Source organism: Zosterops lateralis (assembly GCF_965231275.1).
Source record: "Zosterops lateralis genome assembly, chromosome: 1".
In the NCBI taxonomy this organism is placed as follows: domain Eukaryota; kingdom Metazoa; phylum Chordata; class Aves; order Passeriformes; family Zosteropidae; genus Zosterops; species Zosterops lateralis.
The window spans coordinates 59,230,789-59,243,735 of NC_139762.1; the positions used below are offsets into that span (position 1 = coordinate 59,230,789).

At 43.9% G+C, this 12,947-nt stretch overlaps 1 protein-coding gene across 7 annotated transcripts in view; it reads right to left on the reverse strand.

Moving 5' to 3' along the window:
* Positions 1–11,993, reverse strand: part of SALL3 (spalt like transcription factor 3) — a 27,197-nt gene extending 15,204 nt beyond the window's left edge. For all 7 annotated transcript variants that reach the window (XM_083860108.1, XM_083860107.1, XM_083860106.1 and 4 more), the window contains exon 1: positions 10,321–11,993. In XM_083860108.1, coding sequence (XP_083716234.1) covers positions 10,321–10,399 — 79 coding nt within the window. In that variant the 5' untranslated portion in view covers positions 10,400–11,993. The remainder of the gene's footprint in view (positions 1–10,320) is intronic.
* Positions 11,994–12,947: the final 954 nt, after the last annotated feature.

Here is a 12,947-nt window from a genome sequence, read left to right on the forward strand (position 1 = left end):
GCCTTGAAATAGTCAAGGACCCCTTCAGAAAAATATTTCAAATAATGCCAAACAGTTGCTAGTGGTTTTCTTTCCCCTATTTTGGCCTCAAACTAGACATACTACTAATCTCACCACAGTACTGTCCATTTAGGATAAATTATTCTGGCTTAAAAAAAAAAAAATCAAACAAATCTCTCTCAAAGCTTCACTTCCTTGGACAGGCAGGCAAGCAGGTGACACAAATGGCATGAAAGTAAATGCTGCTTTGCCACGGGTGATGGTACTTTCCTGCACAGCACACTGAGGCTACTAAGATGCTTCACAGAATGACAGCCTGTGGTCTCAATTCAACAAGTCCTACTCAAATGAGTAGCCTTTACTCACATCTGAAACAGTGCTGAATTTAATAGGATTGAAAGAATACGAACTAGCCATGCAAACAAGCACTTCAAAGGGTTAAAAAAAATAAAAATAAAAATAACAACCGGTAAATATTTTGCAATATATACCTGTACTGGACATTGCCTCCGTATTTACATATGCAATTTCTAACATGCCTTTCAGTAGTACTAACTGATATGAAAGCACTAAGTCACTATATTTGTGGTTGCTTTTAAAGTTTAAGTCCTCACTGAATTCAACAGAGAGTAAAGCTTAAAAGTATTCTACATGAAAGGTTGTTTTTGATTCTTTGTTACAACTCAGTCACTTTATGAATGACAGAAATCTATACCAAAATTTAATCATTAATTCAGAATATTAAAAATGTTAAATGTTAAAATATTAAGCTAGAAGTTAATTTTGTTTTTTTAATCACAGAATATGTCTATGGCAGAAAACCAGAGTTTTTCTACATTTATTTATGCTTTATAACTTGTTTTCATTTTCTGATGTATTAAAAAGTGATTGAATCCATTAGGTAGGGAAGAACTTATTGTTTTTTCTTTAAATTTTCCTGAAGAGAAACATTAATTTTTGTTATTACTGTGAGGATGTGATACAGTAAAAATTTTCAAGGACTTTGGCGGAATTAAACGAGCACTTGCTTAATATTACGGACATGGGTTGAATTTTGCAGTTCTTAGTTACACAAAAGGTGTTGAATGGGAGTTTTGTCAAACAGTCAGGATCTCAGCCACTAATAACCTCTCAGTTATTTTCTTTTTCCCATTAGCAGTCTAACAGCTAACAGACTAATCTGAAGCTGCTACGGGATGCAAGATGAATTACAGCACATCGAGCCTCCCCTATGAAAACAGGTGAAAAATCTCAGGCAGCATCTCTCAGATGGTACCCGAGGCGAGCTCCTGAGCAGGTACCAGCCCATGGAGCCACGGTGGCTCCAGCAGGGCTGGCACTTTGTGCCACTGAGGTCTGGCCCTAAAATTAGCCCACAGAAATTCAAACGAAGGCATTTTGAGAAAGGCACTTTGGGGTGGTGATACCTGAAGTCATTCAGGTGCTGTGGTGACTCAGCGAGGGGGTACAAGGGGTTGTTGCCAGGAGGCTTTGCTCTGTACCTCTAACACTTTTCCCACCAAACACTTTTCAGGCAGGAGCAAGGATGATGGAGCTGGCCTGCTTCCTCAGTGCCCAAGGGGAAGGGACACGGCTCAAAGGGTGCTGTGGGTGCTTTAGTCACCACTGGGCAATGTGCGGAGTTGAGAAAGAATTGTCCCTTCTCATTACGTACACAGAGGGTTCGTAAAGCTGGCTTCACTAGTTCTGAATTTTTATTGCCGGCATAGATCTTTCTCCTCTGCGAGAGGAGAGCTTCTTGCATGATGTAAAAGGAAAATATAACGAATGGGTGCTTCAAAAATGTTGCTATCTACTTTTGTGAAACAGACTGAAATTAAGCATCATATTCTAGTCAGGTTAATTCTTAAAATATATGCTGCTTATTAAATGCCCCCTTTTTTAGGACTAACTGCTGCTAGTCTGGAAAAAGCCCCAACCAAATACTGTTTTTAATTTTTGCTCCAGAATCTTTTCATTTTGTCCCATCTTAAATCACTTCTAGTTCCACACAAGTAAATTACCTGAAAAGAGCCTTTTCAATTATATTAAATAGAGATTGTTACAATAAAATGATCTCTGATTATTCAGTATTTTGGTATTCTGTTACTCTGTGTCATGAAATCCTCAAATTATGTGTGATTCATAGGACACTTGGGTAAAATCAAGTAAGAGAAGCAACGTTTCCTTAGGCTTGTATATATTTTAAATTGCTGATACCTTCCTGAAGCATTCAAACAAAACTGCCTTGTAAAGGAATCCAACAACTGTGGGAACAAAATATTTTCTGAAGCTTCTTTTTAGACTGTACACAATAGTACAAATGAAAGCATGAAAGAGTGTTGTATGAATTACTATTTTTTCTACATTTAGAGCTCTATAATTGAGAGTTAATTAATATTTTCTAAATGTAGTAATTTCTTTCAGGAAGATAAAAATCCACTGAGAAGCAGTATAGAAACTGTGAAGAAGTTTCAGAAAAAATGCATATGTTAGCACCAGCTAAAGCTAAAATGTCTGCTAACTATGAAGACAGATGTATAAAATGCTCTCACATGCAAATCCAATAATCATTTCAAAGTGCAGCTCACAGCATTTTGTATATTTAAACAAGCATTATTATAAGCAAAACTCTGAGCCTAGTGCACTAATACAGGACAATTATTTACTACTCCTATCATCAGGAGTAGTAAATAAGTCATCAGTACTTATTTTCCCCAAGCATGGATTAAATAACTAACAACATATACTAAAAAAACCCCCATATATTTGTTTTATATTATATTAATTTGGAAACAGTAGCCTTGCAGCAACATATTGATTCTGGAGAAGAACAGTACTACTTTTTCCTTAGCTCTATCATCTCTTACAATTGACGGAGCTGTTAAAGAAAGTTTTCTTAAATTGTTAGAACACGTTTATTTTCTTGCAAATTAATTCTTTTTAACTCTTTATGATAGCTTTGAATCCCATAAAGAAAGATGAATTATCACATACTGAGCCCAAGCTGTGAAACAGGAGGAGACAAATAGAGACCCCTACTGTGTTTAACAATGTAGAAGAAATTCCAGACTCAAAAGAAAAATTTTCTGTCCTTTTTCTCAGCCCACAAAAGCTGTTAGTATGGATTTGAACAGTGGAGGGCACTCTTGCTATGCAAAACCCGGTGCTGACCTGGCACACTCGGTTTGATCTATTCAGTAGCCTGAATCTCAGAATTTGTTAAGTAACAGCCACCTGTGGCACAGGCACTAACTGTACCCTGGTTAAAACATTTGCAGTTTCTAATCTGTGCAGCGAAGCACTTCACTATATCAAACACTGGCGCCTTTCTCTGAGGACGCAGATGTGGAACAGATGCAAGCTTCACAAATTGTTTGTAATATCTGTGTGAGATATCATATTAAATAAGACCTGTGCTATGCTTTTCAAAGTCATATAAACAGCTACCCGGTTGGCTGTTATGGTACAGGTACAATCATTTCACGTTGGGCAGAATTTGTGTACAAATAACGCGGGCGCCTGTAGGAATTAAGTTTATTCAGAATACATTGAGTTTTATTTGGAATCCTAAAATAGAAAATAAAATCGAGGTAGATGCTCCTAACACAGATGATATGAAAAAAAAAATTGGAAAACCAAACCAAAACAAACTAGAAGAAAGAGGGAGAAGCACAGAGATTCTGCATCGCTTTCCTTGAAGAGTGCATCATTAAGTACATCTTAAACTACACGATTCTTAACACCCTGTGTGAATTAATGAAGCCAATCACTTTCTGAATAAGCACAGAAAGGAGGACAAATTTTGTTTTGGAGGTTTGCAAGACAAGGAGCCGATGTGAAGACTAAATTGCACATCTCCTAAGTATCTAAAACCTGAACTTACGAGTTCTGGGCTCCTTTGAGTAAAATTACTCACAACCAGGAGTAATTGAAAGAGCAAACCTGGGGCAATTCAATGCCAGTTGTGCAGCTCAGTCGTTTTGGTCTTTCACCAATTTTTTGTCTTTCACTGCAGTATTGGCAAGGATAGCAAAGCCATAACTACCTAGACAAACCCTTTAGCTTTTATCATATACAGCTTTAGAGCATCAACAAATTCATAAATGAAAGCTATCAAATGGCACCAGGAGAAGGGCTCTCCTGAAACGCTGAATGACGAGTCGATTTTGACTATGTGGAATAAAAATACAGCAGCACCTGCAGGGTTAATTAAGCAGCTCAAGATGCTCGGCTCCACAAAAGAAAACCTTTTTCCTACTTTAAGGACTGTAAACACTTGTGCTGAACTAGATGGGCATTTGATAAGCTGTACAGCATGTAGCAAACTCGGAGGGATCTCTAGTTAACACTCAAATTCAGTGTTAACACTTAACGGAGCAGTGGTAAGCCGCGCTGCCAAGGTCAACTGCACAGATGTACTAATTGTATTATGAGCTTGACATCTAGTGGCCACCCCTGGCAGGGCAAAGCAGGCAAAGGTTAAATCAGCAAGCCTTGTCAAAGCACTTCTAACTACCCACCCTGGGGGAGAGGAGACCTGGGGAAGGTCTCTCTCTTTCTGGCTCTCGGCGGTCCCACCTTCCTGCCGGCGTTTCCCGGCGGAGCAGCGCTCACCTACGCCCCGCCGCCCTCCCTCCTGCATCCAGAGCCTGGAAAGCCTTCCCGGGCTCCTTTCGCAGCCAGGGAAAGCAATGGCTTTCAGAGTTTTTTGGGGGCGGGAGGAACACGCCACACACGCCAGTGTTAGGAAATGGCAATAAGAATTTCAGAAAAGCTTTTTGGGAAGATGTAGCTTACACTAGAATAATAAATATAGGTCAAGTGTGCTCACTTTTTGCACCCTAAATATAGCAAGGGAATAGTAAAGCTCCTTCTCTTTAATCCTCTATCTTTTCACTTTTTAGCTCAGAAGATTTTTTAAATGTGTTGCTTTATGGTTTTCTGTCACCCTTACAAACATCCATCTTCCTGGCTTTCATGGTTTTGAAGGGTGTTTCCTTGATAAGAAGAAATGTTTTCTTGGTCTAACAGCACTATAACTGAACTAGCTCGTAAAAGTACATTTTGGCCTAAATTCCCTTTTTTGAATTATGGAGAACCTTCACTACGTTTAGTGGGAAATTTTAAGAGCACAAAGGAAGCAGGATTGACATTGATATATAAAATTCAATATGAATGTACTGCTAGAACTAGATTTACTAGTCCTTCCCCTAGGAAAAAAAAATGTAGACAATTACTCTCATTTTACAAATACAATATAATAAAATAAATTATTTTTATATGCTTTATTGCAGAAACTGTGTCAGTACTTAACTATTTTAATGTCATGCCTGACCTGGTTTATTATCAGCAAAAGTGATTGACTCATGCCCTGCCTGCTGGATAGTCAACAGATACGCTGGTCTATGTTTGGCAGACAACAAATCAAATGAAGGAGAGATATCAGGAAAATCTTCCCAGGACTCAAGACTATTTTTCAGATGGTACTAATACTCTGTATTAATTAGTTTATTTTTACTCTTTTTCTAATGCCACTTTTTTTTTTATTTGTAGCTTTTTCTCTATCTTAGGCAAGGAAAAGTAATTTTCAACAGCTAAATGTACGCATATTAATTGCTTAATTACACAGAATTTAAGCAAACACCTTGCAAAATTTCTTCCCTCTCACTCTGGAAGAAGTGCCTTAATGTCGACCACAGGAGATGGTAAGACTTCAAGACCAGCATCACCAGATAAAATCTGACCCACTTTTGTCTACTTCCATTGTTATACATACATCAGCAAATTGGCTGATTGCTGTAGTTTCCTTATTATTCCAAATATTTTTCTATGGCTAACACAATTCAGTGCAGAGTATTTTTAAAATTATACAAACACAGATGTTACATAGTTTGAACATGAAGTCTCTACTGTAATGGCAAAAGTATTTACCTAAAGTTTCAATTACCATTTCTAATCGAAGGGACAATTTATAGCAATACTAATTTGGCCTTTATTTTTCAAAACAAAAAGTCTTCTCTCACTCTTGCCTCAGAACAAACATTTGCAAAAATCACCTAAGTTTTATGTTTACTGACAGCTGCTTGTGACTTCGCAAGTTTGAAACGCAACAGTGTCTAAGCAATAGAGAATAACCTCAATTTCATACGGAGGAATGTCCCCTTAAAATGTGATTTAACCCTCCCTGTATGCAGATGGAGAGACCACACTCACATGAGGCTGGCTGCTACATACTGAACCGTGTCTTTGCTGTAGCTGAGCCTGCATGTCTGTGTACATACTCCAGAAGAATACTAAGTGCAGCAACCAAACTGCCCAAAACTGCACAGCCCAATCCCACTTTACCAAGATGAAACAGATTAATTAGTTTAGACTGTGTTGTGTGTATTGAAGAGTGGAAGAAAAAAAGAGGGTCACATATTTTAAAAAATTACTGCAAAAGGCATATTAGAAAACTCTCTTTATACAGTTCACTTCAAGGTATCCCTTCCACCTCTGGCTGAATACATCTTTGCCAGAAACTTCACATGAAGAAGTTCAAAGCACCATTTGTCATCACTCTTACCAGAACCTCACTTGCACACTCTAAGAATCACTTTTCAGCACTAAAAAACCCCAAAGACCAAAAAACTCCACCAAAACCAAAACAAACCCCAACCAAAATAAAAAAATCAAATAAAATCAAATAAAACAAATGAACAAAACTCTATTATCCCTGCCTTAAAAATACAAATGCCCATGGTTTAATTTTAAAATTAATTGGAGTTGAAACATGTTTATTGTATCTACAATTCTGCTTCATTTGTAATCTGTTGAATTAGGCAAGCGTATTAGAAATGTAATTCCAGCTATTACAATGCATTACATTTACTGAGAAACTGAGATTATTGTATTCTACAGGCAGTCATCTGAGTCCTGCTGCTGCTGTTTTTAAATGATTTCCAGCAGATCTTCTCATTTAGCAACCTCAAATTGTGAGGTTTTAATACGTATTTTTATTCACTCTTTTACACTGCAATTATTCAAGAAATATATCGTCATCAGCTGTTTGTTAATATGTCTTTTCAAAATTATTTAAAAATGTATTTTTTAGCATTTCATTTTTGACGAATAATTTGAAACGATTTTGAGTGTACATCTGTAGTTGATGAAATACTAATTATCTTCGGATTTCCAACAGTTTCTCACCACCATGACAATGTCCTGTTTGAATGCAGTTGTGTCATGCTGTAGACCAAGCTGGCTATAAAATTATTTGTTTAGTTTCTATAACTTTTGCGATAACATTAGCACGAAAGTTCTGCTGTGATTAGTCAACTTAAAACCCGGCCTAATGTTTGTCTTCCATCCTTCACCCCAAACTTCCAGGTTTCTCTCTGTTGCTAAGAATGTCCCTTCACTGGGAGGATTACATTTATGGGACATTAATTTTTAAATGCTTCATTTTATAAAAATCTATTTTGAAGCGATATTAAGCATGATTTCATTAGATAAATAATAAACTTCATTTGCTTAGTCTTGTGTTAACTCCTTTGGAGGCAGGGAGCAAAATGAGTGAAAAGGCTACACATATGAAATAATACTGCTTAAACAGTTTGCTTTCTTAAAAGGACAAATATTCTTGCGCCGTGCAAACTATTTTTGGCCTGTTGCAAAATATACTCAGGAACTGTAGCAATATCTTGATCACAGCTGTGAACAGAAACGAAGAACACTGACTTGACAAGAAGTGTTTTAATTCATGAGATTTGGAGCTCTCATTATATCTGGCCTATAAAACTGCTTTCAAGTATGGAAATCGTTAGGCTTCCTAATATAACGTGTAAATGATTTACATTACACTAATGTGCACTAGATAGCCCTCTGCTCCTGCAGCCTGTCTCCACCTTGTCCACATTTCCCAAATGAAAGTGCAAACCCAACTTCAGCTTGTTAATTGTTAACTACGAAGGGTTTCACTCTATTAATTAAAATATGTTTTAATAAAAGGAAACATAGCACATTTTGATAGCAGCCTTCTAAGGCTGAAAAGTATTTTTACATTGTTGCATTTTAGGGCTGCTGTGAAAGCCGATTTTGTGCTATTCAGGGACCACAATAATAACGCTTTAAAATTCCTCACTGGGATGCAATGTAGTCCTTTTGATGGAAAGACTGTCTTTCTCATTCGGCAGAAATAAATCCATTCATTTGATCATGTAGTCATTGAGGGCAATACAAAACAAACCAAGTGTGAGAAATTCTATGTGATGAAGTAAACAAAACAAAACCCCCCCAAAAAGGGGAAAAAAAAAAAACATTTCCATGACAAAAAGATTCTTTGTCCTTAATCTACCCACCATATGCAAGCGTTTCTTTTTAGCATATCTCTTGTTCTAATCTCGGGTGACATGGCTACATAGATAAGATTCACAAAACAAAACAAAAACCTAGTTTAACAATTTTTTTTCAATTTATTAACTCACCAGGAGTGTCATAATGAAGTAGTGGGGTTTTATTTTCCCGTATTGAAATGGATTCGGAGCATGTAAAAGTTTATAATGCTAATGATAAATTCTTAGACCTAGAGCCCAACCAAACAGAGATGGGCTCAACAAATCTCGCTTTCATAATAAAATACTAACTCTTATCTGCTTGTCTATATTAATTTATTTTACACAACCACAGCTTCCTAAGGAATAATAAAATTTGAAAATGCACTGCTTTGCTCCTCCACTGTGACAGAAGGAAGCATTTCTCTGTGTGCCTGTTATTGTCAACACCCAAGTGGGTTTTCCTGGAGCAGTGGCAGGAGCCCCCTTAGCAGCTCTGGACAGTGTGGGACTTGCTCCCTGCCTCCCCAAACACCCTGGGAAGGAGCAGGAGGCTTAACAATTTGCCAGTCTGACAGATGTTTTAACCTGATGAAGTGGATTCATGCTGCCTTAAGCTTCAGGGCTGTAAAGTTCACATACAATAGTCAAAATCCTCCTTTAGGCTTCAACTTTGCTGCCTTTCTCTCCTCACAGATGCAACTTAAAAGTAATTATAGTTTTAAAGCAGGAGAAGGACTTTTTTGTTTTCCTTTTTGAAGGGGGAGAGAGAGGAGATAATATAGTGGAGCAAGGGGCCTACACCTAAAGCCAAAAACATTGGGGATCCTGCTTGGTTATGTGAGAAACTAAGAAAGCAGTGGGCTCTATGCAAAGAGGAAAAGAAAAACTTTCAAGTGGAAGCTCTCAACTTAGGCCAGGAGAAGAGAGCATGGGCTGTGCTGTGCCTTTGCATGCTGCAGTGCCAGGGACTACTAAAGAAATTTAAACTAATTTTAAAAAAAAAATTTTAAAAAAGAAGACGAAAGGAAGAAGGAAGAAGAAAACCCTGCAGCCCTATTCCCGAAAAGAAAATTACGGCAAAGTGGAAATAAAGCGGGATTACAGTCCAAATCTCCCCAGCTTTGGACACTTGTTCACTACAGCCCGGCTGCCCAGATGCATAAAAGCAAGTGTGAGTGTGCCTGCGTGTGGGGAGGAAGCCAGGAATGGCGGATGGGCGAGAAAATAACCCTTCCCTGCTGCTACAGCCAGCGCGACAGGGGCTGAGGCGGTGGTGGCACCCCGTGTCACCTACCCCTGGTGATAATTACAGCCGCGGCAGAGCCAGGAGTGGAGGGGGTAAGGCAGCGCAGGGGGAAAGACTAAAAGCTGCTGCTCAATCCTCTGGAAAATAATGAAACCAACTCGGCCGGCCCCGCGCACCCGGGCGGCCCTGCCCGGGGATGTCCCCGGGGATGTCCCCGGCAGCCTGCGGGACCCCCCCCGGCCCCGGGCAGGGCACCCCGGCCCCCCAACTCTCCTGCCGGCGGTGGGGCCGGGGAACACGGCTGCTGTCCGCTCCCAGCCCCGCCGGGAGCAGCGGGAGGGCGGAAAGGGGTACCCGGTAACACAGAGAGAAGGAGCCAGCGGAGAGGAGCAGGAGGAGCAGGAGGAGGCGGCAGGCGCTGCTCGGGGCGCCCGTTCCTGCAGCTGCTCCAGCCCGGGTGAGTGCGGAGGCAGGGCCGAGCCCAGCCGCGATCAAAGCGCTGGGGAGGCCGGGAGGTCGCTGCTGGGAGGGCTGGCAGGCAGGGGGTGGGCTGCAGAAACTTGGCTAAACTGCGAACTTCTCAGTTCCGCTGCCTCTTCCCCCGGCTGCTCTAATTCCCGTTCTCCCGCTGCACAGTAATCGCGCTCCCGTGTTCACCATCACCATAAATTCACCTATCTCCATCCGAAACACACTCACAGAAAGGGAGAGAGAGAGAGAGAGAGAGAAGGAGAAAGAGGCGCCGGGAGCCCTTACCGTGCTCTGAAACTACCTCTGCTTGCAGCTCTTCGTCCGATTTGAGATGCTGGGGTTTCGCTTGCTTTCGACGAGACATGCTGCTAACTGAGCCGTCCTGACTCTGCTTTTTGCAGAGGCATCAGCGACGTGGAGGTGGCGAGGAGGGGGGAAGGAATTGGGAACGAAGGAAGGGGGGGGTTGGGGGGCTGGAGATAACTGTTCACAAATAAAAGTCGAGTTGCAAAACAAACCGAACAAACAACAGAAAAAGGCAACCAACACCCCGGGGGAGGAAAAAAAAAAAAAAAAAAAAAAAAAAAAGGGGGAAAGAAAAAAAAAAAAAAAAAGGCTAAGCAGCCAGGCAAACTGGGAGTGAGTGAGTGAGTGAGTGCGCGGGTGAGCGGGCGAGCGAGCGGGGGCCGAGCCGGGCAGGGTGTGCGCGGGGCTGGGGCTGGGGCGGCTGCGCGCAGCGCGCATGGGGCTCAGTAATTATGATTGTGAATAATGCATGGCGATTAATGGTGCTGGGGGCGAGCGCGGATTGGCGCGGCTCCAGCGGACTCAGGCTGCATATGTAAATGAAGGACGGGGCTCCGCAATTAGCCGCTGCGCTCCGCCAAATGATGCGTCTCCCCGGCACCGGCAGCGCCGCCCGCCACAGGCACCCACCGCCTCGGCGGCGGCGGCGGCGGAGAAGCAAACACGCACCAGGCAGGAGGGAATCTGTTTTGCACACACTTTACACAACATATGTGCAAGGTTCACTTGTTGGGAAAGGTCACGATCTTCGCTTTGCTGTCTGTCGTGCTTTCTTTCCCCCGTATCTCAGTTTCTTTTGCTCTGCTTTTTGCTGGTTTTTTTCTTTTTTTTTTTTTTTTCCTTTTTTCTTTTCTTTCTTCACATCATTCTGCGTCCTCTGCTCTCTCGGTCTCGCTTTCCCCAGAAGTTGAGCTGCAAAGCATCTGATTTCTCTGTGTGTGTGTGAGTAATTTCTTCCCAGGAGGAAAAGAAACTTTTGTGTATGCCTTTTCTTTTGCCTTTCCTTCTCGGTGTGCTTTCTTTCTCGGCGCTGTACTTCTCTTTTGCCTTGATCTTCACACGCGTCTCTTTAGCTCTTCCTCCATCCTGTCTCCTTTCTCGTCGCTCTTTCTGTCTCCCCTTCCCGGCTGACTTTTGTTCTCTCGGCTCTGGAGAGCGCACGCACCCGCAGAAGACCTTGGGCAGTTTTGTCTTTCACCTCTCCTTCCTTCTTCTTTGTCTTGCAGCTTCTTTCTCCAAGCAGAGACTCCCCGTTGGTGGTGGTGCTGGTCACTTCCTGTTGTCCATTGGTAGGAAGTTTTTTTTTTCTTTCTCCCTCTCTCTCCCAGGTTGTAATGACTTTTTGTGACACTCCTCACCCTTCCGCCCGCCCACCCCCGGCTCAGCCGTGTGTCCTGTTCGCTGCTGACAGCGGGCTCGCCTCTGCGCCGCCGGGCGACTCCTCGCTCTCCAGCAAATAGTACGGCTCGTCTCCCACTTTTGGGGGGTGGGGGTGGCTGTTGTTGTTGTCGCCGGGCGATCCCCCCTCCCCTGCCTCGCCTCGTTTCTCGGCGGCTCCGCCGGTGGCCGCCTCCGCTCCGCTCCGCGCCGAGCAGCGCTGCGCGCACCGCGCCCGCTCTCGATTTCGGGCAGATAAACTTTCAAGTTTGGGAGCGGAGCGGGTCACACGGCAGCTCCTCCTACTCTCCTCCTCCTCCTCCGCCTCCCGTGCCGCGCTGCCGGGGCTGCCGCCGGGGCTGCCCCAGCCCGCTCCGCTCCCGCCGAGCCTCCCTCTCCGCACGCCCCTTCCCAACAGCGACTTTTCTCCCAGGCTCCCCCTTTTTTTGTAAAAGTGAGGGGGGGGATGGGGTGGGGAGAGACTTCCCTCCCCCGCCCCCCCTCTTTCCTCTCTTATCGCGTTACAAGTTGCCGGGGAGCCGGGCCGAGCCTCCCCCGCCCGCTCCGTCCCCCCGGGCAGCGCCTCCGTCCCCGCCGCAAGTCGCCGCTTCCCGCGGCGGTGGCTGCCCTCCTCCCCCCGTGCCGGGGCGGCGCTCCCATCCCATGGCAGGCAGCCGCCGCTAGGATGTACCCCACCGTCACCGATGGCCGCGCACCGTGCGCGCTGTCCTGTCCTGCCGCGGGGCTCCGCGCTCTGCCTGTCTGCTGCTTTCGGGCGGGGGGGGGGGGGGGGGGGCTCCTTTCCTTCAGCGATCCCCTCCACCGTTTTGCTTTTTTTTTTTTTTTTTTTTTTTTTTTTTTTTTTTTTTTTAACACGTTGGTGGCAGCCCGGCCCCGCCGCCCCCGCCCCGCTCCGCGCTCGGGGAGCGGCCCCGGCCCCGGCCCTGCAGGGCGCGGAGGGAGGCACAGCACAGCACAGCCCACCTTGCCGGCCCCGGGAGGGAGGGAGGGAGGCGGGCAGCGCCGCGCATGGGGCCGGGGATCAGTGAAAGGGATTTCCTCCTAATACCCCCACCCCGGCCCGTGTAATCCAGCCCTAGTCCTTAAAACACACTAACCCCGGCTTCTTTGGGAGCCTTCTCTGTGTAAACTTTCCCTGCTGATAGCTCCCTTTATCTCGGGAGCTCTGATACCCTGTCTCTGGGCTTTGGGTTTATTCCCCGCTTTTA